The 25512-nt window shown below is 30.0% G+C and overlaps 1 protein-coding gene across 2 annotated transcripts; it reads right to left on the reverse strand.

Annotated features, from left to right (window-relative positions):
- Nucleotides 1-15377: 15377 nt before the first annotated feature.
- LOC101214277 (ADP-ribosylation factor GTPase-activating protein AGD5) lies at nucleotides 15378-21182 on the reverse strand. 2 transcript variants are annotated; one of them, XM_031883082.1, is made up of 12 exons: nucleotides 20833-20974; nucleotides 20530-20555; nucleotides 19273-19331; nucleotides 19060-19150; nucleotides 18551-18605; nucleotides 18385-18475; nucleotides 18024-18258; nucleotides 17363-17579; nucleotides 17111-17286; nucleotides 16468-16800; nucleotides 16316-16374; nucleotides 15416-15820 (listed from the first exon to the last, which is right to left on the reverse strand). In XM_031883082.1, the coding sequence occupies exons 4-12, from the start codon at nucleotides 19105-19107 to the stop codon at nucleotides 15655-15657; spliced, it is 1380 nt and encodes a 459-aa protein (XP_031738942.1). In that variant the 5' UTR covers nucleotides 19108-19150; nucleotides 19273-19331; nucleotides 20530-20555; nucleotides 20833-20974; the 3' UTR covers nucleotides 15416-15654. The 2 variants fall into 2 exon arrangements, with proteins under 2 accessions (XP_004150098.1, XP_031738942.1); XM_004150050.3 differs by lacking the exon at nucleotides 20530-20555 and having other exon boundaries at nucleotides 15378-15820; nucleotides 20833-21182.
- Between the last annotated feature and the right edge of the window lie 4330 nt (nucleotides 21183-25512).

Here is a 25512-nt window from a genome sequence, read left to right on the forward strand (position 1 = left end):
AATATAAATAGTTCTTTTTAAAATAGAAAAATAGACAAAATATTTATATTTAATAGAACAAAATCGGTAAAAGAGAAAATTAATTATAATTTTGTAGGAATGGTAAATACTTATTTGGTTAAAAGTTTTGTTTTTGAAAAGAAATGAATTAAAGAAATTATAATTTTTTGAAATTGAAAAAGGGAAAATGTTAGAAGTTGATGGATAAAATTGTAGTGTGAAGCATATAAACATAATGGGAATTAAATTAAAAACTGGAAAACTAAATTTAGAAGGTCAAAAATGTAAAAATGGGGTAAATATATATATATATATATAAAAAGGGCAAAAGAAGAAAATTGTGAAAGAAAGAAAGAAAGAAAGAAAGGGGGAGGGGATGAATGATGATGATGATTAGAGGCACATGGGAGGGGCAAATAAGTAAATTAGGAGTGGGTATTATATAATATAATGAATGATGGACATTGGCAGGGAAATCGGAGGGTTTTGGAATTTAATGATAACGGTAATGTGGGTCCCTGTAAAATTAAGGGGACAAAAACCAAAAGCCAGAATTCAAAATTATATATTAGGAGTCAAATCAATAATTTTCATTATAACAACCAAATACTAACTCCCCAAACAAAATGCACCTAATCCCTTCCACCCTCCTCTTTTCGGATTTCCATGCTCATTCATTCTACCTTTTCAATTATCCATCTTCCCTAAAACTATATCAATTCTCATTTCTAACTTCCTTTCTCAAATTAATATTCCTCCTCAATTTCTTCTTTCAAATTTTTAAGTAAGATTTAAAATCTGCTTATTATGAATTTTCAAGATAATACTAATTTTGAATTTTAATTCTGATCTATTAATTAAAAACTAGAATACCATTCAATTTACTTTTAAATATTAAGAAAATTTAACCATTTTAGTTTAAGAAAAAAAAAAGTAAAAAAATGAGTGGAGTAGAAATCGAAGTTATATATCATGTTTAACGTTTGGGAGAAAGCTTTCCAAATTTTGTTGGAAATCAAAACTTGAGAAGATTTAGGAAGTAATGGATGGATGGAAATAACGAATCTCAAAGAAGAAATGAAATAATAAATTAAAATTTGGAAGTCCAAAGAGGGGGTTTGCAAAATTGCATGTTATCATAATTTTTTTAAAAAAATAAAACGTAGTGTGTATGATTGATATCATGTTCTTGGTTTGTATAAAGTTGTGGTTTGCCAATATTGAGCATTTACATAACAAATCACACTATTTTATTATTGAAGCTTTCAAAAACTTCCAATCTCCAACGCTTAATTAATACTATATATGTATGTTTGTTTATATATTATTTTAGGCGTTATACTTTTAGTTTTATTTTGGTTGTATTTATAATTAAATGTTCATTTTAGGTTTTTTTTAACCACAATAACCAAATTAACAACACCAATCGTTCTTGTATTTACATTTACATGAATTTTGATTTATTTTGGTTTGATTTTTTACTCTCAAAGAGTGACTTCTTTGGTGATAAGGGACACGGTTCTTTAGATCCAATGTCGAGGGTTTTATATCATTTGATTTCTTCATTTTTCATTTTAAGGGATTAAAATTGTCACCTTTTGAAAGTTGACAATCAAAACGAACCAAAGTTAAAATTACAAAAATTAGAATGAACATTTTAAAAGTATGATGATCAAAATGAACTCAAGTTGAAAGTCTAGGAACCAAAGTGAACATTTTTAAAAGTATATGAAGTGAAATAAACTAAAGCCAAAAGTATAAGTATCAGAACAAATCAATATTTCAACCTTAATATATGGATCAATATATCATCGTAATGACATGTAATTAAATGATTAAACATGCTAGAACATACCTCAAAAAGTAGAGTTTAATTAGTATACTAATTAACCTTTAGCAGCTCAAATTCTCCGATTCTCCGAGTTAGAACTAACACCCAAATCTTTTCTACTACTATCCTCTTGTCTTATAACTTGACTGTGTGAACAACATTGGTGATCATAGTTTTGAGAGATTTTGTATGGAGACATTAATTTCTCAGCAAATTACTTAATATTCATCTATATTAATCACATTAAATTAACTCATGTATAAATAGATAAATCCTATACAAATCAGATTTGGATTTTAAGTTGAGACTAAACGTGAGTGAGATTTGTGGTTGAAGAAGAGATGAAGAACACATGAGGCAATTACCTTAGCTTGTTCACCCTTCAACTATAACATGTACGGGAGAAACCCACTATCTTCAAAACTCAACAAATTGACTCTCAAAATTTAATTTTGAAATTCCAAAAACATTTAATTAAACATTTTCTTTAGTTAATCTAATTAAATCATTTGAAATTATTATAATTAATTAAACTATTTTATTTATTAATATTTTATTATCATTTTCATTACTAATCTCATCACTTCAACCCATATTTAAATTCTCTATAATTTAAATATCATTTCTATCTAAATTTGTAATTGTTTACTTATATCAATTAATAATTTACTTTCTAAATAAATTCAAACGATTTATGTTTCTCTGTCAACTTTGTTTTAAGTTTATTTGTGCAATGAGCTAGGAGAAGGACCTAACGAACCTACAGATCACGAGCTTCAATGATCCAAGATTAACAGACTAAACTCTTTTAACCTAATTAACCAACATTCATTAGCTAACATGGTTGTCTACTATAGCCATAACTGCACTCTCCTCACCACAGATAGATTTGTGTTCATCTAATATAACCATAATTAGTAAGTCAATTCTTCACAGGTTGTTCTTAATTTCGGCTAGGTTAACTCATTTTTATCTCCAAAATTACATCTTGTTCTTTAAGTCTTAGTTAATTCTCTAGCAAACAATTGGTTTATGGTTCAAACATTAAATCGAATCTCCCTTGAGCCAATGAGAGAGCAGAACCCCTTATTCAAAATCTAGAGTTAGCGTTTAAGGGAACAACCTCTCAATTATTCCTAGAAGCAAGTAGGAGTGGATTTCCTCTTGCATCTTATGTCCCCAGCAATCCACCGGGTTGGATCAACATTGTTGGGCTATCTTTACCTATAAAGATCTAAAGGATAGTCCTGAGTAAATACGAGTTTGTAGTTAGCTTGGAATTAAAGTTAAATTATCTAGATAATCAAATTTAAACAGTGAATCACAATCTAAAATCCATACTCACAACCTGTTTATACTATTTCATTTTTGTTCATCAACAATTTTGATAACTCTTTACCTCATTTATTTCTAAATTTTTAAAAATTTTATGAAATAGTTAGCTTAAATTTGTATTAGTTTAAGTCTTCAATTTTAAATGAGTACATTGTATACATGTATTATTGTATACTTTACACGATCTCTACCGAATCTTTTATAAATTTTACTATATCATTCATCATATCTTTAATTATAAGCTAGTTTTATTACAGTTAATCACTTTCATATTTGAAGTCAATTCTATAATCAAATATATATGTCTGCCAATAATTACCATTATATGCATGGTCAGATTAATTTTGATAAAACCACCTTTACTAATCATTACAACTATGCATTCCATCTCTTGATGATATACATTATTTGCTATCTAAAGTTATTACACCCAACTTTTACACGGATAAATGGGAATTGGGAAGTTTTAAAATTAAGTTTTTAACTTCCTTTTTCTTTTTGAATTTTGCACAAACCGCTTTAATCATTTTGTTTGATGAAACTTATATTCTTTAACGAAAACAATATAAGACTCTAGGTACTTATTTTATTAAATTATATGATTAGTACATGTTTATTTCATTAGACAACAATTCGTCGATAAACTCGTTTTGATCTTAAATGCAATACATTTGGAATTCTAAAGCATGCACCATCATAAGTGAACCCATAGTGTTGGTGCGGTATGGCATCAATCCAATTGTGCTAGTAGCCAACTCGAGAGTGTCAACTTAGTTATCCTTGTGAAAGCTACTTATTGAATGTTGTTGTTAGTTGAGTTAATGAAATATTGGATAGAAAATTAAAATAAAAGGAGATTATCCGAAAATTGATGAACTTTTTTGAAGGGAGAGGTCTAAAAGATGATTTAAAGGTAGGTTAAAAATGAAGAATATGGCATGATTGATGCTGGTCCTTACTGTATGATACATTGTTGTGTGTCTTTAGAAAAAGTAGGATCAAAAGGAGAGGGAAAAGGGAGGATATATGTTAGATTTAGATATATATTTAAAAATATCCAAAGTGAAAAATTGATTGAAATGTAGCTATCTTTGTAGCCCATAATCCTTCAAAAGTCTTCTAATAATGGCAATCTCACCTTTTCTTTTTTCCAAATTATTAATTGGTGTTAGTTATAATATTCAAAATTTAGTCAAAAAGTTAACATCACCCCTACACATCTTGCTTTACAATTGGAAACTATGTATATGATTTCTTGAAAACAAACATTGGAAACCAATTTCACCCTCTTATGGATGCCCATTTCATCTATTTTGGCAATAATTTACCACATATTCAAATCAATTAGGTTAAAATTAGCCTACATCATATTTATCTTAAATTACTACTTCCAGTTTTATTTTGGTTGTATTTATAATTTTAATTCACAATGGATTTTTCAAAATCATATTTTTATGATTTTCTACTTCAAAACTTTTCTCACCAAAATGCTCCAATTTTGTAATATTTTATAATAAATTAAATAATTAGCCTTGTCATTTTTTAATTTTCAATTAACACGTTCATATTTGAATATATAAAATTCTTAACTTTTTTTATTTTACAATTATGATGTGAAACATAAAATTTTAACCATTAATTTCAAATCTTTCTTGTTCTATAAACAAAAGAATTAATTTTAAATTATTTATTGAATTCAAAATCATTTCTACTTGTTTAATATGGAGAGAGGGTTAGTCCTAAGTTTTTAGGTAGTTTCGGTTTGTTCAAATTTGTTCTTATAAATTCACTGGTTTAATTTTAATTTCTCCATTTTTAATAAATCTTAAATTTAGTACTCAAATGCTACTTTATTGTTAGTTTAATTTTTGTTATCTATTAATATTTTTACTGTAAATTTTCAAAACAATGTACATGAGAATTTTCTTATTGTTATTATTTAAAAATTAATTTCGAGAGACTGAAGTTAAGATTTATTAACAGTACAAGGACTAAAATTAGACAAAACTAAAATTAGACGAGTAAATGTAGATTGACTGAAATTAAATAAATTTTGAAATATATAAATAAATAATAGTAGTTTTATTTTAAAATTAGTTTTCAATAAATTTTCTACATTATTAAAATCGATTAAAAATCAAAATCACCATTATTTGAAATTAATTAATGAAAAGTTAAACCCACTAAAGCTAAGCATTGTTGAAAACTTGGAAGAAGTGAAAGATATCGAAACAGAGACATCATAAATGGAAATTGAACTTAAAATTTATAAGTAAAATTGTAAACCAAATATGAAAATTATTCTTGAAATCTCATAAGTAAAAGGTAATTTTTTTCTTATAATTTTATAATGCGTGAAATAAATGAAATTTCCACATAAATTGAAATATAAAATATTATATTAATGGGACTACATGAACTAAAAAATTTTTATTGACGTCGGATTAGAATGAGGCTGACAAGCATAATTACCACTAAATTGTTTACAAATATTAAGCATTAATTGGTTTTGTTTACACATATTATATAAAGACAATAAAGTTGAGGGGACTCGTCCTCCCTGGACCTATACTAAATCCGCCAGTGCCTATATGTACTTGTAGTGCTAAAAGAAGTAACAGTTCCAAATATAGCCTTAGATGCAAAATAATTATGTATATAACAATATTTTTAAAATTTATTACAAATATAGCAAAATTTATTAAATTCTATCAAGGATAGAAATCTATCACCGATAGATCATATTGTAAATATTGATATATCATTAATAGATTATACAAATCTATCAGCGATACAAGTCTATCCTTAATTATTATTCTTAAAATGTTACTATGTCCTTAATTATTATCCCTAAAATGGTCATCAATTATAATTACCCGCTAAAAGAAACTTAGGTTTGATAGAGAATGGATTCAATTAAAACAGACAAAGTTGTATTTTATATTTTTAGATATATGTTTGGTGATAAATTCAAATTTAGATTTTAATTTTCAAAAAATTATTTAAATATATTTTATACTCTATATTATACATATATACACACTTACAAATTATAAAACTAGTCTTATTCATCCACTAAAAATTAGTTTACAATAATTTATTATTAATTAATTTATGAATATAGTTTGTGTTTAAAAAATTGGTTAAATTACAATTTGAATCCTTATTGTTCGGAGAAAGTTAGAGTTTTAGTTTATAGTTTGATAAAATCTCATATATAGTTCTTATGATTTGACAATATTCATAAATATAGTCATTGCCATCGAGACTATTTTTTATGATTTTATCAAACCAAAAGGACTAAAATTATAGTTAGAAACTATAATGACTAATTTTATTTTTTAAAATTAAAGAGACCATATTTGTAATTTAACCTAAAAAATTATATAATTATTATTTTGTATTATTATAAAATTTATAATACATTACATAATATATATTATATTAAAAAAATTAATCGAATTTATAACGTAACATATTGTATTTCTAAATGTTTTTATATATATAAAATGTAAAATTCAAATTGTTCGAACAATCAAAACATACAAAAACCCATATCAGTGAACGTGAAAACATAAAATAGAATCTAGATTCTCTAACAAAATGGGCTTAAATTTTTTTTTTTGTAGGTAATGAGTACAAGTAAACTCTTAGGGATAGAAACAAAATAGAACTATTTACTAAAATATAAAAACAATGATGGACAGAAAATTCGTAAAATGTTTGATTTTTTTTTTTTTTTGGTTATATTTAGAAATGACCCAATGTATTTTGGAAAATTAATTTGGTAAGATTGGGCCAATTTACATTATTCAGTTGGAGCTTTAATGTAGAGTATAAATTAAAAACTATAGAGTAGTTTAAATAATGGCTGATCTATACTACTATATATTATAATAAATGTATTCATAATAGTACATATCAAATTATTAAGGTATTGTATTGTGTGCTTAAATTCAGCATTGTATTTTACTCAATAGGATCAATTAATTATCTAAATAATATTCAATAATTATTTGGAGTATAAATTCAATTATTATTAACTATTCATTTTACAAGAAAGTGAGTTTTCGTTCGATACTAATTGATATGATCTTCCTTATAAGTTTCTTAGAGGTTAAAGATTTAATCTTTTATCCCGTACTAACAAAACTATCAAATTTAGTGAGCAACTTTTTTTTAAAGAGCAATTATCTATACGAGGAGGATAGTATTATACAACAAATTAAAATTAAGATGCTTCATATTTGTATGAGTATGGACGATGATCTTGATAGTGCTTTTAAATACAAATTTTTTAAGAAAAAATGTTTGGACGTATACATTCGATATATAGTAAAATAAAATGTTGCCACGTGACATTTTTATCCTTTTTTACGACTATTCTTTTTCGTGTAGTTGAAAACTACAACATTGCATATTTTTTTAATTTGTTCAATAATTTAAGAGTTTAAATGCAAAGTTTTATTTACTTTTATGTTTTTAATAATACAAGTTGTATATCTACTTCTTTAGATATAATGGGTGAAAATTCAAACGACATATCTTCTATCTGATGTGCATTATATATCTATGTTAGTTGATATATGCTTATTATTTTGATAGTTTTATATCAATAGGAAGCAAAAAAAAAAAAAAAAAAGAATGATTTATCAAGCGTGAAGTGATAGAACCTTATATGATCTTAATGTTGATAGTATAATGTCACGCCCCAAAATCAAAATAACCACGTGACAATAAGCTCAGGTAGATTAAGCTAACTTAGCCTATCTAAGTTTGCATGAGACATTTTCTTTTAATTTAGTTTTAAGAAAAAATAATGTTGAACACCTTGTTATTGGCATTGTGAGTCATTTGGTTGAGAAAATTTGAGCAAGTTAGGGGAGCCTAACATTGAAGGTTATTATGAGAAGTCTCTTATGGAAGTAGCTTGGACATTGAGACATAAGGGTGAAGCATATGATCTAGGAAGAGCCTAGATTGAATCTCTTGTTCACACATCAAGTGGTTTAGGGGAAACCTAAACATTTATCTTGTAAAAGTCGTGTAATTCAAGATATAATTGATTCTTGATAAGTTATGTACTAGTGATCATCTTGAATTTTAACAAATTATCTTTTCAATTGGACTAAAGACCCTTCCGATATAGATGTGATTACACTGAACTGTGTTACCAACGTGCTTTCTATTATTAACCTAATTCTTGGCTTTAGTCACTAAGTTAATTGTGTTTTCACAATTTCTTCCATTTATTTGGAAAGTTCACCAATATGTGTTCTTCGAAATTCCATCAAATGACACTATTTATAGGCAATTTGGTTTAAGTGGATTACGTGACTACTAAGGTTAACATATTCAAGACACATGACATAGAGGTTGAATATGAGAGAAAGAGTGATACATAATGGTCACTAAGTATAAGAATGAACGTTTATATTAATAATAATATATGTATTATTACTCATACTAGAAGGATTATTGTGAATTTAAATTGATAAAAAAATTAAATGTGACAATACCAAGTATTGAAAAGTTTTTTTTGTTTAAGGATCATATTGATGAGTAAGAATAAATGAAAACAAATAAAAAGAATTGAGAAGTATAACAAAGTTTGAGATATACCCAATTGTATAGCGTATAGAATTTGAAATTTTGTTATATTTTAACGTTTACGGTAATTCTTTTTTTTTAAATCTAAAATTCATGTAATTAATTTATACCAGGAATGAAAAGTTTGTATTAAATTTTAAAATTGAAAGAATCCATAATCCACCATTCTACCTATTATTAAGAATATTATAAAAGTCATTGATTACTATGACTTTTTCAGTTTCCAAACTAAACTAACTTTAATTTTCAAGTGACATTATTCTTTTTTTCTTCTTTAGTATTTGTCATATTAACACTCAGACGGTTAATAATACATATCAATCTTAGTAAAGAAGATACTACTCTATATTAATTTTAGATATCCACTTCCATAACTGGTTTTCTAAAGAAAAAGAAAGCTATTAATTTAGCATACTTACTAGATCAATAAACACCACAATTCAACAACATTTAGCCCACATTATTTTTCTTCAAATGTTAATAGGATCCATTCACTTACTTTGAATGTCCTTTGAAATAAAAAAGAAAGAACTACAATGTTAAAAAAGAAAGAACTACAATGTCATTTCGTATCAAAACAAACATGTAGAGTTCAAATTATTCATAGGTATGCTATGGATTAAAAGGTTCAAAGCTCAAAACACTCCCCCTTAAAAGACTCAAAAGTACTAATTTTAAATTATGAACCAATACAAAAGTTTAAAGCCGAGTGAGGATGAAATGTAGAAAATGAAGTAAATTAACTGAAACATAGGTGTGGCATTTATGAGAAGTGATTTCATAATTTTGGTGTGTGGGTCAGAAGTCATGTGGGTTTAGGGCACCTTTTAATGATGCAGTATAATGGTGGGGGAACCAAATGAAACTCTGACAAAACTTACTCTTATATTACCCATCTCAATAAAATGGAATAATAATGTCAATTCTTTTGTGCTTTTATAAAACTTTAAAAGCCTCAAAACAAATAAAAGTAGCTTCCAACACCCTCAACCTCAACCTCAACCTCAACCTCAAACCTCATCTTCACTTTTCTTTTTTCTCTCTTCTTTAAGTTTGGAGAATCTCATGTTTGATTATTTTGTCAGTCATTTTTGTTGGTTTGTTTCTTACTTATTCATTGCCATTGTTCTCAAAACATGCATCCAATTCTATTGTTGGGACTGTGTTTGTTGATCATATACAAATGTCATGAGGACAAATTAATTGAGTTTCCTCCTAGCTAGAGGGATTTCTATTGAAAAAGTGGTTGGAGAAGATATGGGTGGGACGGCTTTATATATGTTTCTATCATAAAGATCAATCTAATAGGACATGAACAGTATAAATAATTTTCCCTTTTTACAAGTGGATCGAATCAAGTCGATAATAGCAATACAAAGTAAATAGAGTTGGAAAAGAGAACATGCAAGAAATGTACTTGTTTGTCTCAACTCAATACTATACATTATTAGACGCATGTTCTACTAGATGTGAAGATTATCATGATATTCACCTCATGGTATGAAAAAAAAAAAACTATACTACAATAAGCGCTTTTTTTTTATCAAAACCTACCTTCCTTTCTAAGCACCATAACAATAGTTACTTAAGAATACAACAAGAAAACCCTCCAAACCAAATATGGATTAGTTGATGAAAACTTTACTCATTTCACAAGTTTGTATTCTACTGTGTACACACTGTTTTTAAGAAAATGTGACAACATAATCTTGAAATGAAGCAATCTATTTAGAAATTATGACATTCTTAACTTTAGCATCTCCAACGTTTGAGCAATGTGTTGCATTGTTGAACTAGTAGTATGACAACGTTGAGACGATGTTGCAGATTGCGAATTTCATTTTCATGTTATGAACTATGTAGTTTGCAATTTTTGTCTCATTTGCAACAACGTCACAATGTTGTGCTCTGGACTTATTTGGCTCTACAAATTCAATAAAAAGAACAGTTTTTTCGTTGAAAAAATCTTACACTACAACCGCAAAAATAAACAAAGATAATAACAATTGAGAAATTAAAATAAAACAACGTAACTAAGAAGATTTACATGAAAAACCATTTGAATGATACTGCATTCTCTCACTAATTTCAATTATTATATGAATACTCTTCCAAAATTTTACAGAACTCTCATCATTATCCCACTCTCAAAAATGGAAGTACAAGAAAGGAGTTTAACTAAAAATTTGAAAATAATGTCATATGGAGTGTTTATAGAGCACCTATAACTTTCTCTAATAATTATTTTTCTAATGTAAGACACCATAATTAACTATTCTAATAATTATTTTGCTAATTAAAACCAACATTTTGGAATTCAAACTAATATAAAATTTTAACATCTCATCAAATTAATTTTCACAACCATACAATATTGTTAACATAGACTTCAACTCAGGTTATTTCAGTAAGAAATAAGAATCATGAGCTTGGAAGGACATGTGAGGGCAAAATGAAGAGAATAACAAACGAGCGAATGTGTTAGTGAGAAAGAAACAAAAGGGAGACATTGGGCCTTTTGGCCTAACTGGAGGAGTTCGGCTAAATGGTCCATCTTGCCTTTGGAGACCGAAGCCGAGATGAACCACTTTCCATCCCTAAAACCTGGCCCTCCATTGGCCATGATATAAGCCCTTTTGGTAGTCTCGAATTTGCATTTCTTAATATGATATATTAATTTGAAACTCTACTTCTAGGTCTGCCTCACTATGACTAACTAAGGAGTGATAGACATCTCGATTTCCACACAGATATTTATCTTCATTGTATTGTAATCCAAAGGGTTTGGCTTTTCCCAGACACATTCTCACTGAACCTCTGCCATATATCTCTGTTCTCAATTTTATTTCTCTCTAAAAGAAGAATAAAAAAGTTTTTGTTCATTGGGTTTCATACATTCTCTGTCAAACTATGCTTTCCAAATATTTCTTTATAACCTGTCTCCTGGCCTACGGATATTCCCATGGCAATAAATAAATTTGTAGACACATTGTTTATATATTGATATGGTCAAATAATAAAATATGTCCATCGCTTATCACTTAATTTCAACCCTAAATATTCTTTTAATGATAATAGGTTATTTTTTTATTTATTATTATTTTTAATTTCAACCTTCAAGTAATTATCATATATTATTATTGACAGTATCATCAGTGAACCTATATGTATGTTATGTTTCAATTCCATCTTGAACTTTAAAACATAACATGAGACATGGAGACACGAGATTAAGGAAGGAAAGCTTTAGAAATTTGAAACTCTTTAGAAAAATCACTCACAAACTTTGCTCAGAAAACTTTTTCCCAAACCCTCTTCTTCATCGAAAAGCTTCTTTGTAGCACAACTCCTCATCCTTCCTTTTATCTTTACCTCTTAATAATACTAATCTCAAAATAGATTAGTAATTCCTTGAACTCTTAGTAACTCACTAGTTCCTGCTTCCCAAAATTTTAAATATTTTTATGTCAGGACACTTGGAATCTAACTCCACTCATCTAATAATTATAAAGCTTTTGGCCAACATAACTCTGAGGACTTTTTAAAATTTTCTTTTCTGGCTACAACCTCTTACACGATTGTTCAGTCTCTTATACGATCGTTCAATCCTCTTACACGACTGTTTATCCTCTTAAATGATCGTTTTCTTCTTATACAGTCGTCTAACTTTCTTACATGATTGTTAACTTCCTACACAATCATTTACTTTATTATACAATCATTTAACAAAAATACTCCTTAGAAAACCTTCTCCAAAACCCTTGCTTACCAACACTGACCTCCAACTTAAGTGCGAGTCTTACAAGAATGCTTTTGATGCAAGGATCTCAGGCAAACGTGTGAGATCTTGGGCAAGATTGAAGACATAAGTGTAAGTTTCGAGACAAACTGGATGCTTGTTTGCCCGAGATTTGAAGGAAAGAAAGAATTATAGAGAGTTCTCGAGACAAATCTTGGTTCTGGTTTGACCGAGATTAGAAGAAGAGAGAAAATTATCTCGAGCACAAATTTGACTGAGATTGAAGGTAAAAGAGGAAATTTGAAGGATCTCAAGATTATCTCGGACTATGTTTGGCCAAGACTAGAGTTGGGAAAGGGTTTATTGGGTGATTTTGAGAGGATCTCAGGCCCATTTCGATCGAGATCATTAAAAGTTAAGTGTTTGATGGAGTTGGAATCCATGTGTTTAGATATGCAAAGACTTGGATTTTTGACAAGGAGCGGACAACTTAGGAGGAACTTATGAAATGAGTAATTCAACTTAGAATTAATATTAATTAATAGGGTTTAGGGTAGGAGAAAAGTGTTATTATGAGATTTTATGGAGAGAAAAGGTTAAGTGCTGTGTTCGGTGAAGTGTTTGGCAAGAAGAAGGGATCTTGAAGCTAAAAGTTCTGAGCAAAAAGGAAATAAGTCCTTGAGTGACAAAAATGTTTTTAAAGTAATTTCCAAGCATGTTTTCAAATTAAGTTTACTTTGAGCACGTTTGAGTTATTTAAGCATATGTTTAGAAGTAAAATGATTTTAATATGTTTTGAGAATTCTGAATGAAGTTCTTACTGTTATGATATGCAAGTTGGACTCTTGTTTTAAACCAAGCATGGATTTAAGCTGGTTTTCCAAAATGTATGTTATGTAAAAGCATATTTATGATTATGTGATTTGAAAGCTAGGGTATGTTTAAGTTTAAGTTTTCAAATACATTTTGCACGAGTCTATGTCCGTATGTTTCATGCTACCCTCTATAGTTAGTTTTGTGCACATAGTGGTACTCCGTTACTGACATAGTATCTGACGAGTATATGTTCTTTGTACATTAGGGAATGTGCAATTTTTTGTGTCTATGAGGAGAAGGATACAGTTTGAACTGTACCGATGTTAAGAGGACATCTTTTGACGTGTGGTGTATCTACACCTATGTTTCATGATAAAGATGGGTTTTGGATGAATCTTAAAATTAAGTTTATGCTATGGGTTTCTTATGTTGAAAGTAACAAGTTTCATGTTTAAGAAATGATTGAATGTTTTCCAAGATTAAAGTTAAGGTTTATGCATAAATATTTAATGATCAAAGCATGTTTTATAAACTGTTACTTACTAAGTCTTTCGACTTAACCCTTTCAAATGGTTCTCACTTTATAGGTAGTGATCATCGTGTCAAACCTGCTCTACATCTCCTAGCATCTCTTGATAAGGTTATTTTAATTTGATTATTAGCATATTGTTGTTGAGTCATTTGTGTGGTTCAGTTAAGTTTAGAAAGGGCAATAGGTGTTAAGGAGAAGAGAACAACATTTGTTGGCTTCACGTCATCTCTTAGACTGAGAGTAGGTGGCTCGAGAAGGAGTGTAACGATGATAGAAGTTGTTATATCTTTGATACGTTGAAAATAATTACAGACTCATAAATGCATAACACAAATTAATTACAAATTGCAGTCCACGAACGTGAATAATTTGGTCTAAATACCATGCACATGCCATAAGTGCCATTTGCTAAAAATAGGAAAAAAAAAAAAACAAATACATTGCTAAATCCCTTATTATCTCTTATTACTTTACACGTTCATCCTATAATATTTTAAAAATATAATCTCTTTTATATTTTATTTTATTGAAGTTTGATTTGTGATTTTATTAAATATCCATAATTATTAGGTTGTTAATTTAATGAATTTAAAAATTATATTGTAACTATTAATAGTTCTTGAAATTAGATAAAACAATTCTCACTTATTTCAATATTGTATTTTAATTTCTTGTTTAATTTTAAAAAATAAGGATATTAATTATTTTAATATTGTTACTAAAATAAAGTAAATTCAAATTGAACATATAGGAACAAAAATGGTATTTTAACCCAATTTTTTTAATGCGAAAAGAAGAATTGAAATGAACTCCTTTGTGCTGACTATTTTAAATCCTATCCGTACTCTTATATTAAAAAAAATCCAAAATAAAATGCACATACCATCAATTTAAAAGAAATCTAATTACATTTCCAACATTTGTTTTTTATTTCTTTTCTTTTGTATAAACATCAAGTCATGAATTATGAAAAAGTTTTAAAATAAAGAATTTCATTACATTTTTGTCTCCATAAAGCCCAAATTTAACGCATGAAATTCCAAGTAGTCTCTACTTTAGTTTGCAAGCTTTTTAAGATTGAATTCAGTCACTATTAGTAATTCCTAAAAAAAAAAAAGGTTAACAACTTAACATTACATGACTAAATTTAACATCTATGAAACATTGATAACCCAAAATTCAAGCTTTATTCAAAGTATCGGATTAGAATTAGAGTACAAGACTCAGTGGAAATAAACCCAAAACCCAAAATAAAGATACCAAAAGTACACTACCTGATTCCAAACATATGGCAAACAAATAGAAAGTAATAATTGAATTTGAAACTGAAACTGGCAAATAGATTGAACTAAAATATATAAATAAAGCATCAAGAAATCAAGAACCACCCTTTTGAACCCAATACAAGTATTTATAACCAAGTATATTCATGTCTAATCAATCAAATGCAGTTACTGATATCCAACAAAACCAACCTTGCATCATACACAAATTGAGAATTATAAAATCAGACATAAAGAAGCAACTAAAAAATGGTATTATAGATGATAAATCATATTTAATCTAATCCCCTTTTTTATTGGTCAAGGCATAGCTACTCATCATACAAATAAAGAAATCACTCGAAAAAGGAACGATATAAAATTATGAAAACTGAGACTGCCTCTACAAGTAATAGTTTACAATCCCCAGTACAGGTGGAAAAATTGGATATTGCTATCTTTCTGCGACTTAACTTTCTTTGGTGTACCACCAAAATAAACCCAGCATCATCCTCATTCCAACATCAGTTCAATGTTTTGAAAACATACCTTGTGTTAAAGAGGAGAAATCGTACTCTTTTCCCGATTGCGAAGGAGTAGCTGATGATACTGACGCTGTTGATTGAGATTTATTTTTTGCTGTGGGCGTCACACCATTTACCGGCACTGAAGAAACTTGCCCGAGGTTATAAAGGCTGCAAGAAAAATATAACAAATTTATCTGATTGATGAATCTGAATCACCAGAAAAATGTTGAAAACTTATGTTCTTTACGGTTCCTCGTGACATGTTTTATGCAACTAATAGTTGCTAGAGAATTTGAGAGGTCCACTTTCTTTTACTTTTTCCATCTTTTAATCTCAAATAAGAAGAATCAACACAATTGTCTAGGAAGATAGAAACCACAGAGAGGACTCAACGTTTTCTAGTAGATCAGATGTCAGCACTTAGCGCTACAGAAAAAACAAATAGATGCATACACTCTAACAAAGTGTTGGATGAGTTTTGAATTTTGGTTGTTTCCAGAATCATCATGTGAAGTGGAACAAGCAAAAACTGCACTTATATGACAGCATTTTTCATATACATCTTTCAATTCTTGGGTTGAAGATGTTTTTATATCTCGAAGTTTGAATTTTTTCAAAACTGGAAAATCCATTGGTTTCATAAAAAGATACATATTTGCCTACCTAGATGTTGGATATGGAACAGAACTCCCAACTGGATTTGCCAGCCCCCTGTTCATTGCCTAACTCACAAAATATAAAACAATTAGAAACTATGTGGATGAGTATCAATTAACTTGGCGTCTAATAAACATTATAGGAACACTTCCAACTACCTGCACTGTAGTTTGCGGCCCAGCCTGGGCACCTATTTGCATCATCAATCCAGGAATCGGGTAGGCAACATTTGGCCAACTTTGAGGAGGAACATTGGTACCATTGGGGACAGAGGTTTGAGTATTGCAAAATTTTGCATCCCCAGCAGCTGACTTGGCTGCGGCAGCCATGAGGAGTGATTGTTGCTGAGCTAGCATGGCAAGTTGCTGTTGATGAGAAGGATTGCTAAATTTTGCATCCCCAGATTTAGCTGCAGCCATGAGAAGTGATTGTTGCTGAGCTAGCATGGCAAGTTGTTGTTGATGCATAGCAAATGGAGAGACCATACTGGACTACAGGTATTCAAATGAAAATATCAAACACAACTGTCAATAGAAAGCCAAACGACTCGTTTTTAATCAAGTAGCTGTTTAACATAAATAAATTTTATTGTTCCTATCACAATAAATAAATGAATTCTGTAAAACTAAACAGCTTGATTCGGTTGAAACTAAAATAAAAGAATAAAAAAGCTCTTTCAGCAGAAAATACATAAAAAAATATTTCCACCTCAAAGGTTAAAGTAGAAAAGCAGAAAACTTTACTGAAAAGTACAATAGCAAATAGCAAGTCATAAGAGTGATAATGATATTTACAATTTACCTTTTCAAAAAGACTCATTATATCAGTTTTAACATCTTTCGCAGGTTTTTCAGGAACTAAAGATGAAACTGAAGTTGTATCTTTGAAAAGATCCTCAATTGCAGAAGTGGATTGGGCAGTGGCTTCAGCTGGTTTTGCTGGTCCAGATTTCTCTGCTGACGATGCTTCTTCAGCCGCTGTAACATTGAATATAAATCTAAAAATTTATGAAATATTTAAAAATGTTCACGCAAGGAAAAATTAAAATCATACACTGGAAGCCAGCCCATGTGCTATCATCTGTGGAACCTGCTGCTGAACCATTATCAGAGGGGCCATCAAAGGATAGCATGTTAAAAAGATCAGTAGCATAATCAACTTTTGGAGGAGAGACAGTTGGTGCATCGTTTGTAGTCTGTTTTGTTGCTTCAGCTTGCTGTACAACTGGTTCAGGTTTTTGCTCCTGTCTTGGTTTGGGGGCTGAAGTAATCTATACAAATACAAATATAACTTAAATGCATCATAACTATCTTACCACATTGAGTAGCAAGGTTTAAATTTTAAACAATAGTTCACTTAACCCTGAATTGAACTGAGGCAATACAATAACTTACACACATTTAGTCCTCAGTCCAAACAAACCAACATTAGTCGTTACAAAATGCGTTATTGATGAACTATAGAATAATACGCATACATATTCTCTTGATTTTGATTGCATAACCTTTGGACATTTAGAAGTTCATTTAGCAGTAAAGAAGCAACATTATGGAATGAATTTCTAGCTACACAACTAATTTATCATTCACAGTTTCCTTTGTTTTCTCTTCCACAAAATGTCCAAAATCAAAAGTAATTTTTGCATAATGAAATTAGTTTCAAAGTTCTTAATAGAAACATCCAATTATTAAGTAGGGAAGTAAAGCCAACATACTTGTTCAGGTCCTCTGGGTGGAACAGGAAGACTAACTCTCGAGGCAGGTACACTCTCCCTCACGGAATGAGTTTGAACTCTCTTCCTTTCCTCGAACAAATTTTCAGAATGGCCTGAATACCCTGACACACTTCTTTCCGCCGGCCTCTGCCCATGAAAAGCAGGTTTTTCCTCCTGTACTCGAGCTGGTGATCTTGGTTTGCCATCCTTAGAAACCCATCTTTTGTCTTCATATCTATAAAATTTGCATAAAGCAGAGAACTCTTAAACCCCAATTATACTGATAAACATTAATAATGAAGCATAGTTGTATTGTAAGAGAATTTTATTTGATAAATCTAACTTTAAACTTCAAACATACTTTGCACGAATAAAATTCTCAATCCCAACTCTGTCATAATTTGGTGGCAGCTCTGCCTCCCAATAACTGTTTGCCTTCTCGTTCCCCATTGCTACATAAACACAACCTTGGTAAGAAAAGAAATCAATATTACTAAAAATGATAAACTATGGGTTGGAAAGCATACACTGTATAAAAGTAACCTGCTCTGGAAGCCAAGTATCCAACGTAGCAGACCGTACCTGCAATAAAGAGCCATCAAACCCCTAGTCAGACTAATTGCCAACATGCTAGATTTAAAGGAATAATGACCAGAAGTTGAAAGATAGGCAGAAGCTGTAATTAAAAAAAATGAATTGATGACTACGATATTAAGCCAAATAGAATCACTTAGGTGCAGTTGCTCAAATGATAGAAGCAACAATTGAGCCAATTGCCCCTCCTAGAGTAGAGACAAACAAGGAATAAGTGCCAGTCGAGATAAAAAATGAAAAGCCAAGAATTTTTTTTGAAATATAATCAATGAAAAACTAGTCCCAAAAGGGAAGCACTTATGGTCAAGAAGAAGAGATTATTATAGCAGGAAAATCTTTGATATACTAACTAATACATCCCATGCATAAATCAAATGTCGTCAGTAATTCTAAGGGAGCCAAGAATTCTTTTTCCTCAGGTACATATAAATCAAAACACTACCTTTGAAATGTGAACACCAAGACTTCTGTGGATCCCAGAACATTGCATACATATAAAAATTCCTAAATTAACACTAGCCCATCGTGGTCCCCTGCAAAACAGAAATCAATTGTCATGCATTTATTTGAAATAGCATTGGGCTATTTATGATGTAACATAAGGCTTGCTTCAGTAGTACAACGGTTAGAATGATAAAGAATTGAGAAAACATACTTAGCTTTGCAATCAGCACACTCCCTGTTTTCTGGCAGCTTAAGAAGCCCTTCTAATATCTGCACAAAAGGTAAGATTTTAATCGAAGAACCAGGTTGTTGAATCAATGTAAGGAGCAACAATAACCAGGAAAAGGGTGTGTTGAATAGAAAAATTTAGAGTCTCACTCAACAAACCTCTTTTTTTCCTGTATGTTACTCAACTACATCATTACGAACACAAGTACACATAAAAATAGTGATGTTAAAATGTTTGTGTTACCAAAGTGAGTATAGCTCAATCCATATACTACCTCGCTTAAGGTTTGGGGTCCAAATCCCCCACCCCATTTGATATGTTCAATTATTATTTTTTTCTAAAAAAGATGTATGTGTCAGATTAGCAATTATGAAACAGAGAACGTTAGCAGTTGAGAAACCACAATGGGAAGAGAAATCAAATCATCATCCAAAATTTAAAAAAGGGTAGACTGTAGACATATGAGGAATGATAAGAACTAAGAAGTACGAAGATAGACATTCAAGCAACTCAAGTTAGAATAACTCTCTTTTTAAGGTTGGAGGTAAAAGGATGCCCATGTGCTCTAACTCAGCCACTCACGTATATAGAAAATTGACTTGTATTTACAGGCTAAAGATAGAAGGGATTTGTACTTTTCAGCTTTTTACATATTGCATATCATAGTTAAGGGGAGGCAGTGTAGGGTGGGGAGTACTTGGATTTGATAAAACACTAAAACAGGTTTGGAAAGAAAATTCTTTCTTGAGACGCACTGTCATGAAAATTATCAGAGAGGACAAAGAACTTATGACATTATAACTTTCCATATTTTGTTCTTCCATGCCATGACTATGAAGTAACCTACGATGCAATGGGGAGTGAGTTTTAAGAAAATGTTTGTGAATGAAAAATATGTGTTATCATGTACCAGAAAAGAACCAAGCAACTGAGACTTCGTTCCAAGAACACTAATTTAGTTAGAAGATTTTGTCATTTCTCAGGTATATTTAAATAACAAGTTCATTTCCGTCCCCCTACCCGCCCCTAGTACAAAAGAAATAATATGTCGATTTAAAAAAAGAAGTTTATTGTTTGTAACAACTCTCGAATTATAAGTGAGACAATTGCGATTAAGAAATTGATATAGACAAGATTAATAAAAATTGAAAAATTAGAACACTCAAACTAATACGTAATCATCGTTGTAATCTGAATCAGGAGCAATCGCGAAACAAAAAAGAAAAAGGAAAAACGAACCCCGCAAGCCAATATTCAATCAAATCCTGAAAAGGCAAAAAATAAAACAACAAATTGATAATCTAAACGTCGAATGAACTGCAATTGATCGAAACACGGAGATCAAACGAAGCGTAGACCAAATCCATAACCATTTGGTATAAAAAGAGGGGGGGGAAAAGATCTAAATCTAAACAGGGAATTAATTGAAAAAGAAAAGGAAACAAGAGAAATAATTTGGGGTAAAGCGATTAAGAAAGAAGGAAAGGAAAGAAATTGAATCGCGAAAGAAAAATGAATGATCGGAACGGGGGAAGAGGGTACCTTTCTGTGGCGGGCGTTGAGCTCTTTGGTAACGTTGGCCTTTTCATTCATGGTGAAAACAGGGAGAGGCGGAAGAGAGAGAGGAGGAAGAGGAGGAGGAAGAAGAAGCAGCCGGACACGGAGGTCAGATTGGTCTTTCAACAGACTTGTTCTCTCTCCTCTCTCTTCTCTTCGCTTCCCTTCTCTTCTCTTCTCTTCTCTTGGGGTTTCTTTCTCTCTCTACACTCCCTTTTTCTTCCCTTTTTTTCCTTCTGGTTTCCTTTTCTCTCTCTAACCCTCCGTTTTGATTATTTTTGAGACCGAAAAGAAAGAGGAAGAAGGGAAAACAAGAGGACACCACCCAAACCGCTTCTTCTTCCCTTTCTATTTCTATTTCTTTTTCCTCTTTCTTTCTTCTTATTGTTTTTTTGGAATTTCAAACAAGTTTTTTTCAAAAATGGAACAAAATACACCAATATTTAAGCAAACAATTTTAAAAATGAAAAAAATTCAAACCTCACAACCTTCAATAACAAAATACCTCACAATTAATCAACTATATCTACATGAAAAGTTTAATACGTGATCGTTTAGATATCGGTACACGATCTTGTACCAAATCTAAATTATCTTTGTACACGATCTTGTCATTTAGATGATACACGATTGTTTAGATCTATCATTTTTCTATCTAGGATAGATATTTATCTATCTTTGTCTATTCTAAACAATCTATTTTACTATTAAACAAAAATTTCAAATTACTCATTTCAATATTCTTTCGATGTAAACTAAAAGATTGAATTACATTTAATTTGTTTCGAGCATAGCTTAACTAACACAAACTTTTACTATTTATTATTTGTTTGAAAATGTGTTGTAAATAACAAAACTTTTAAAAATATTTACAAAAAATAGTAAAATTTTAGAATCTATCTATTCTAAATATTTATAATAGTGTCCATGGATCGTAGTCCGGTTGAATTGTATAAGGCCGATTTTGGTGATTGATGTTGCTCATTTCAAGGGGAAGTACAAGGGTATTATGCTAGTAGTGGTGTCAATTGACGCTAATCAGCAAGTGTACCCGATCGCATTTGGGTTGGGTGATAAGAAAAACGACGAATCACGGACATGGTTCATGACAAGTTTACGAACAATTGTCGGGTGTTCATATATGACTGCCATAAGAGTATTGTTAAATCCATTTAATAACCTAAATGCTTCTATTTTTTTTATCTTGAGACATCTAAGGACAACATTGGATCGAGAACTAATAGAACAAAGAATTTTCCAACCTATAGTAATAAGTAAATTTTTTAAGTTGAATTTGTATATGACTAAGCTCCTCATTAATTACATATGTTCAATCTCTTTCTAAACACCATTTAACAAATAAGAGTTTGTCAATCTCATTACAATTTCTTAAGCCCCAAAAAATTGATAAACACACGTAACAAACACTTCATTAATTGGATTGTTAACTCAAGATTAGGAATAAAAACATTACAAGAAGGCTCTATTAGCCCATAATTGTATTGTTAATTGTTGACAAAATAAGGAAATGTTATCTGGGGTTAGGGTTCAGAAGGAGGAGCGGGTAACATCATACTCAAAAAATTTACGACAATAAATCCCACAATCACACTAGTCCATTTATTATGGTGCATCCCGTACTTGATATAGTGACCACATTGTCCCAGGCAGATTGGACTTTAACGTGGAAACTCCACTACAATGCAACTGAGCTAAGACTACGCACCTCATGTTGTCAAGTTCTTTAGCTAGTTTCAAATTTGACATCTAATCAATAAACGAATCCCATACATTGGTTCGTCTCTCGACCATGTCAAGCACAATCAAAATCCAATGGCATCCCCCCAATGTTGTAGGACATGTAGATGTAGTTGATGTCCATTTATGCCTTGTCATAGTTTGGTAACTCGCCCATCACATATTTCAAGACGGTAGCATCCTTAACTCAAATGTATTCAACGTCAACCAGACAAGTGTTCCTTTTAATCTCCTCGTACAAACATGGGCTACACCTTATGAAATTTTGCACTGTAGGGTTAACCAAAACACACAACGCTAATATTCAATCAAAATTTGTTTAAACTTACCACGATGGTACGATTAGCCATTGTGAAGTTTTTCTTCACATGTGATTCATCGACGTTGACTTGTAACTTCTTGGTGAATAGACCAAAAACTATGTGTCGATCGTCTGCAAATGGTAAGAATCAACCTTCAGTGCATTGAACGATGTACCTTCACCACCTTCATAGCATTGTTGGGAGTCAACTACCTTACCCTATTAACGAAGCAGTAGAAACATGAGAATTGATTTTTAACTAAGACAAAAACAATAAACAGGTGCACTTAAAGACAATCATACCTTAACTAATGTCATCAAAAGCTCCTTTATGATTGATAACTCGACTGTTACAAATAACTACATTTATTGTAAGAAGTCATCCATCTGATCTAATCTGACTTTAAAGTGAGATACATGCTAGCTACAATTACACGTCACTCAGGATCTATCTGCCTCAATAAGCTACTCCGTTGATGCGGTAGGACAATCATTATCCTCAAGAAGAGAATGGGGATGTTGAACACGAGCAAAGGTATGAGGATGCTTGACGTGAGGAGTAGGAGGGAGATGCTCGACATGAGTGTGTGGAAAGGCATGCTCGACATGCTGAGTAAGGAGAACCAGAACCATTGCTGAGTAAGGGGCAAACTAGAACCATATCAACCCTAAACCCTAACTATCCCTAAACCCTAAACCACATGCATTAACTTAAAAAAAAAAAGTTCTACATCCAACTGCATCAGAACCCCAACTACAAAATTTCCCATCATCCTTAGATTTCACAAAAAGAAATTTAACATAAACTAAAAACTAAAAATTCGTATAGGATAAAATTTAAAAGATTTGGTTGAATATAAAATAAAAGAGTAAATGTGATTTTTATAATTTTAGTAATCTTACTCTAAGATTGAAATTGTTTAGTGTGGCAGTCTGTAAAGTATATAACTAGAGATATAATTAAAGTAGATAGGTTTGAGACAAGAGTTTCGAAAGTGTTTATGTGAAAGGTTGTTTATTGAGATTTTTAGACCATATCTAAAGATATTATTTGGATATATAATAATGGTTTGGGGGAAAGCATTAAAGTGTAGATTTTGAAACTAATATTAAAGACCGAGCATACATAATTTTCAAAATTCCATGGCTAAAAAGTTACTTTCAATATTAGTTTTCTATTAAAATCAATTGTCCTATCTTAGGATGCAAATGGTGGGTTGAATTTTAAAATAATCTATACATAAGTCTTTTAGGAAGCCATTATTGGTGTTTCTATAATAAATAAATTATAAATACATGACACAAGTCTTTTAGCTACCAAACATATAACCATTCTTTTTATTTTATATTTCATACAACTCATATCCCCATTCTTGAAAACACAAAAAAAAAAAAAAAATCAAAATTTATCTTAAATTTTGATTTCAAATTCTCAAATTATTGTATTAATATACACTCTAAAAGTCAAGAATAACGAAATAGATAATGTAGTTATTTTCATTAAATTTGAAGACTCCTTTTTTCTATGTTTCTTATGAATTTAGATTTATTTACGCCATAATTTTTTCATATTATTGTGGTATGATTTTTAAAGAAAACAATTAAATAATGTAATTTATTATTATTAAATCAAACAATTAAATAGTCTTTAGAATCGTTGATTTAAACTTTATATATATATAAATGTAAATAGAGATTCCACATTTTGGTAATTAAGTTTGTATTTTCTTAATAAAGCAGAAATTGTTTTATTTAATGTTCAACTAAGCAGCACCTAAATATTGTTGTTAATTATTTTGTTTTAAGATAATTGATGGATTAGAAAGTCAAACGATTGCAAGTCTTTGAGAAAAAGCAATGAAAACTGCCGCCTACACATCCTTTTCTTCTTCTTTATTTTTAATTTTATTTCAAAAGTACTTTCCAATTTGAATTAGATTTTGTGACACCTTCTTTGTTAACTAACGCTATTTTTAAATATAAAAAAAAAACAAATTAAAATATTTACGAACTTTTATCAATATAACAATATAATTTGCTATATGTTGTAAATATTTTGTATGATTAATGTTAATCACGTGCATAATATTTTAGCATAATCAATTTTCAACCCTTTAACAGACTGTAATTTATACCGATCTCTATAACTTCTTTCTTGTCTTTAATTTTAATATTTTTCAAGCACTAATTAATCTCATAATACAATTCTTTTTCATTTCAAAAGCATATTACCAACCATTATCTCATCAAAACTATTTCAACTACGTATTATTTCTTCTCTCTCTCTTACTACTTCAATCTATAACTTAACACATTTCTATTTTCCCTCTCTTCTTCAATACCTTCCTGCCCCTTTTCTTGTCAACTATGGTATGAAGTTTTGTTTGTTGAGAAAATTAATTTTTCTTGTCGCTTGGCTAAAATATGAGAGTATTTATATGGAAAAAAAAAGAGATTATCTATATAGTTTATTTTAAAATTTATTTTTTTAGGTGGGGCTAAAATATGTTATTATGATTTCAAATAAATTAAATTATGGAAAATTTGAGGATATTTTGTTTAGAGGGTTTTTGAATTTTGTTGTTGGTCCCTCCCTATTGTTGTAT

This window comes from Cucumis sativus, chromosome 3 (genome assembly GCF_000004075.3).
Source record: "Cucumis sativus cultivar 9930 chromosome 3, Cucumber_9930_V3, whole genome shotgun sequence".
Classification (NCBI taxonomy): Eukaryota; Viridiplantae; Streptophyta; class Magnoliopsida; order Cucurbitales; family Cucurbitaceae; genus Cucumis; species Cucumis sativus.

What these genes read in the sequence shown, in the direction of transcription:
- LOC101214277 (XM_004150050.3), bottom strand. Translation starts at nt 20,883, where the DNA reads ATGAATGAAAAGGCCAACGTTACCAAAGAGCTCAACGCCCGCCACAGA. An exon ending in CACCCAGAGGACCTGAACAA is followed by an intron (nt 17,580 to 18,023) that starts GTATGTTGGCTT and finishes GTATTTGTATAG; the next exon opens with ATTACTTCAGCCCCCAAACC. An exon ending in CACATGGGCTGGCTTCCAGT is followed by an intron (nt 17,287 to 17,362) that starts GTATGATTTTAA and finishes TCAATGTTACAG; the next exon opens with CGGCTGAAGAAGCATCGTCA.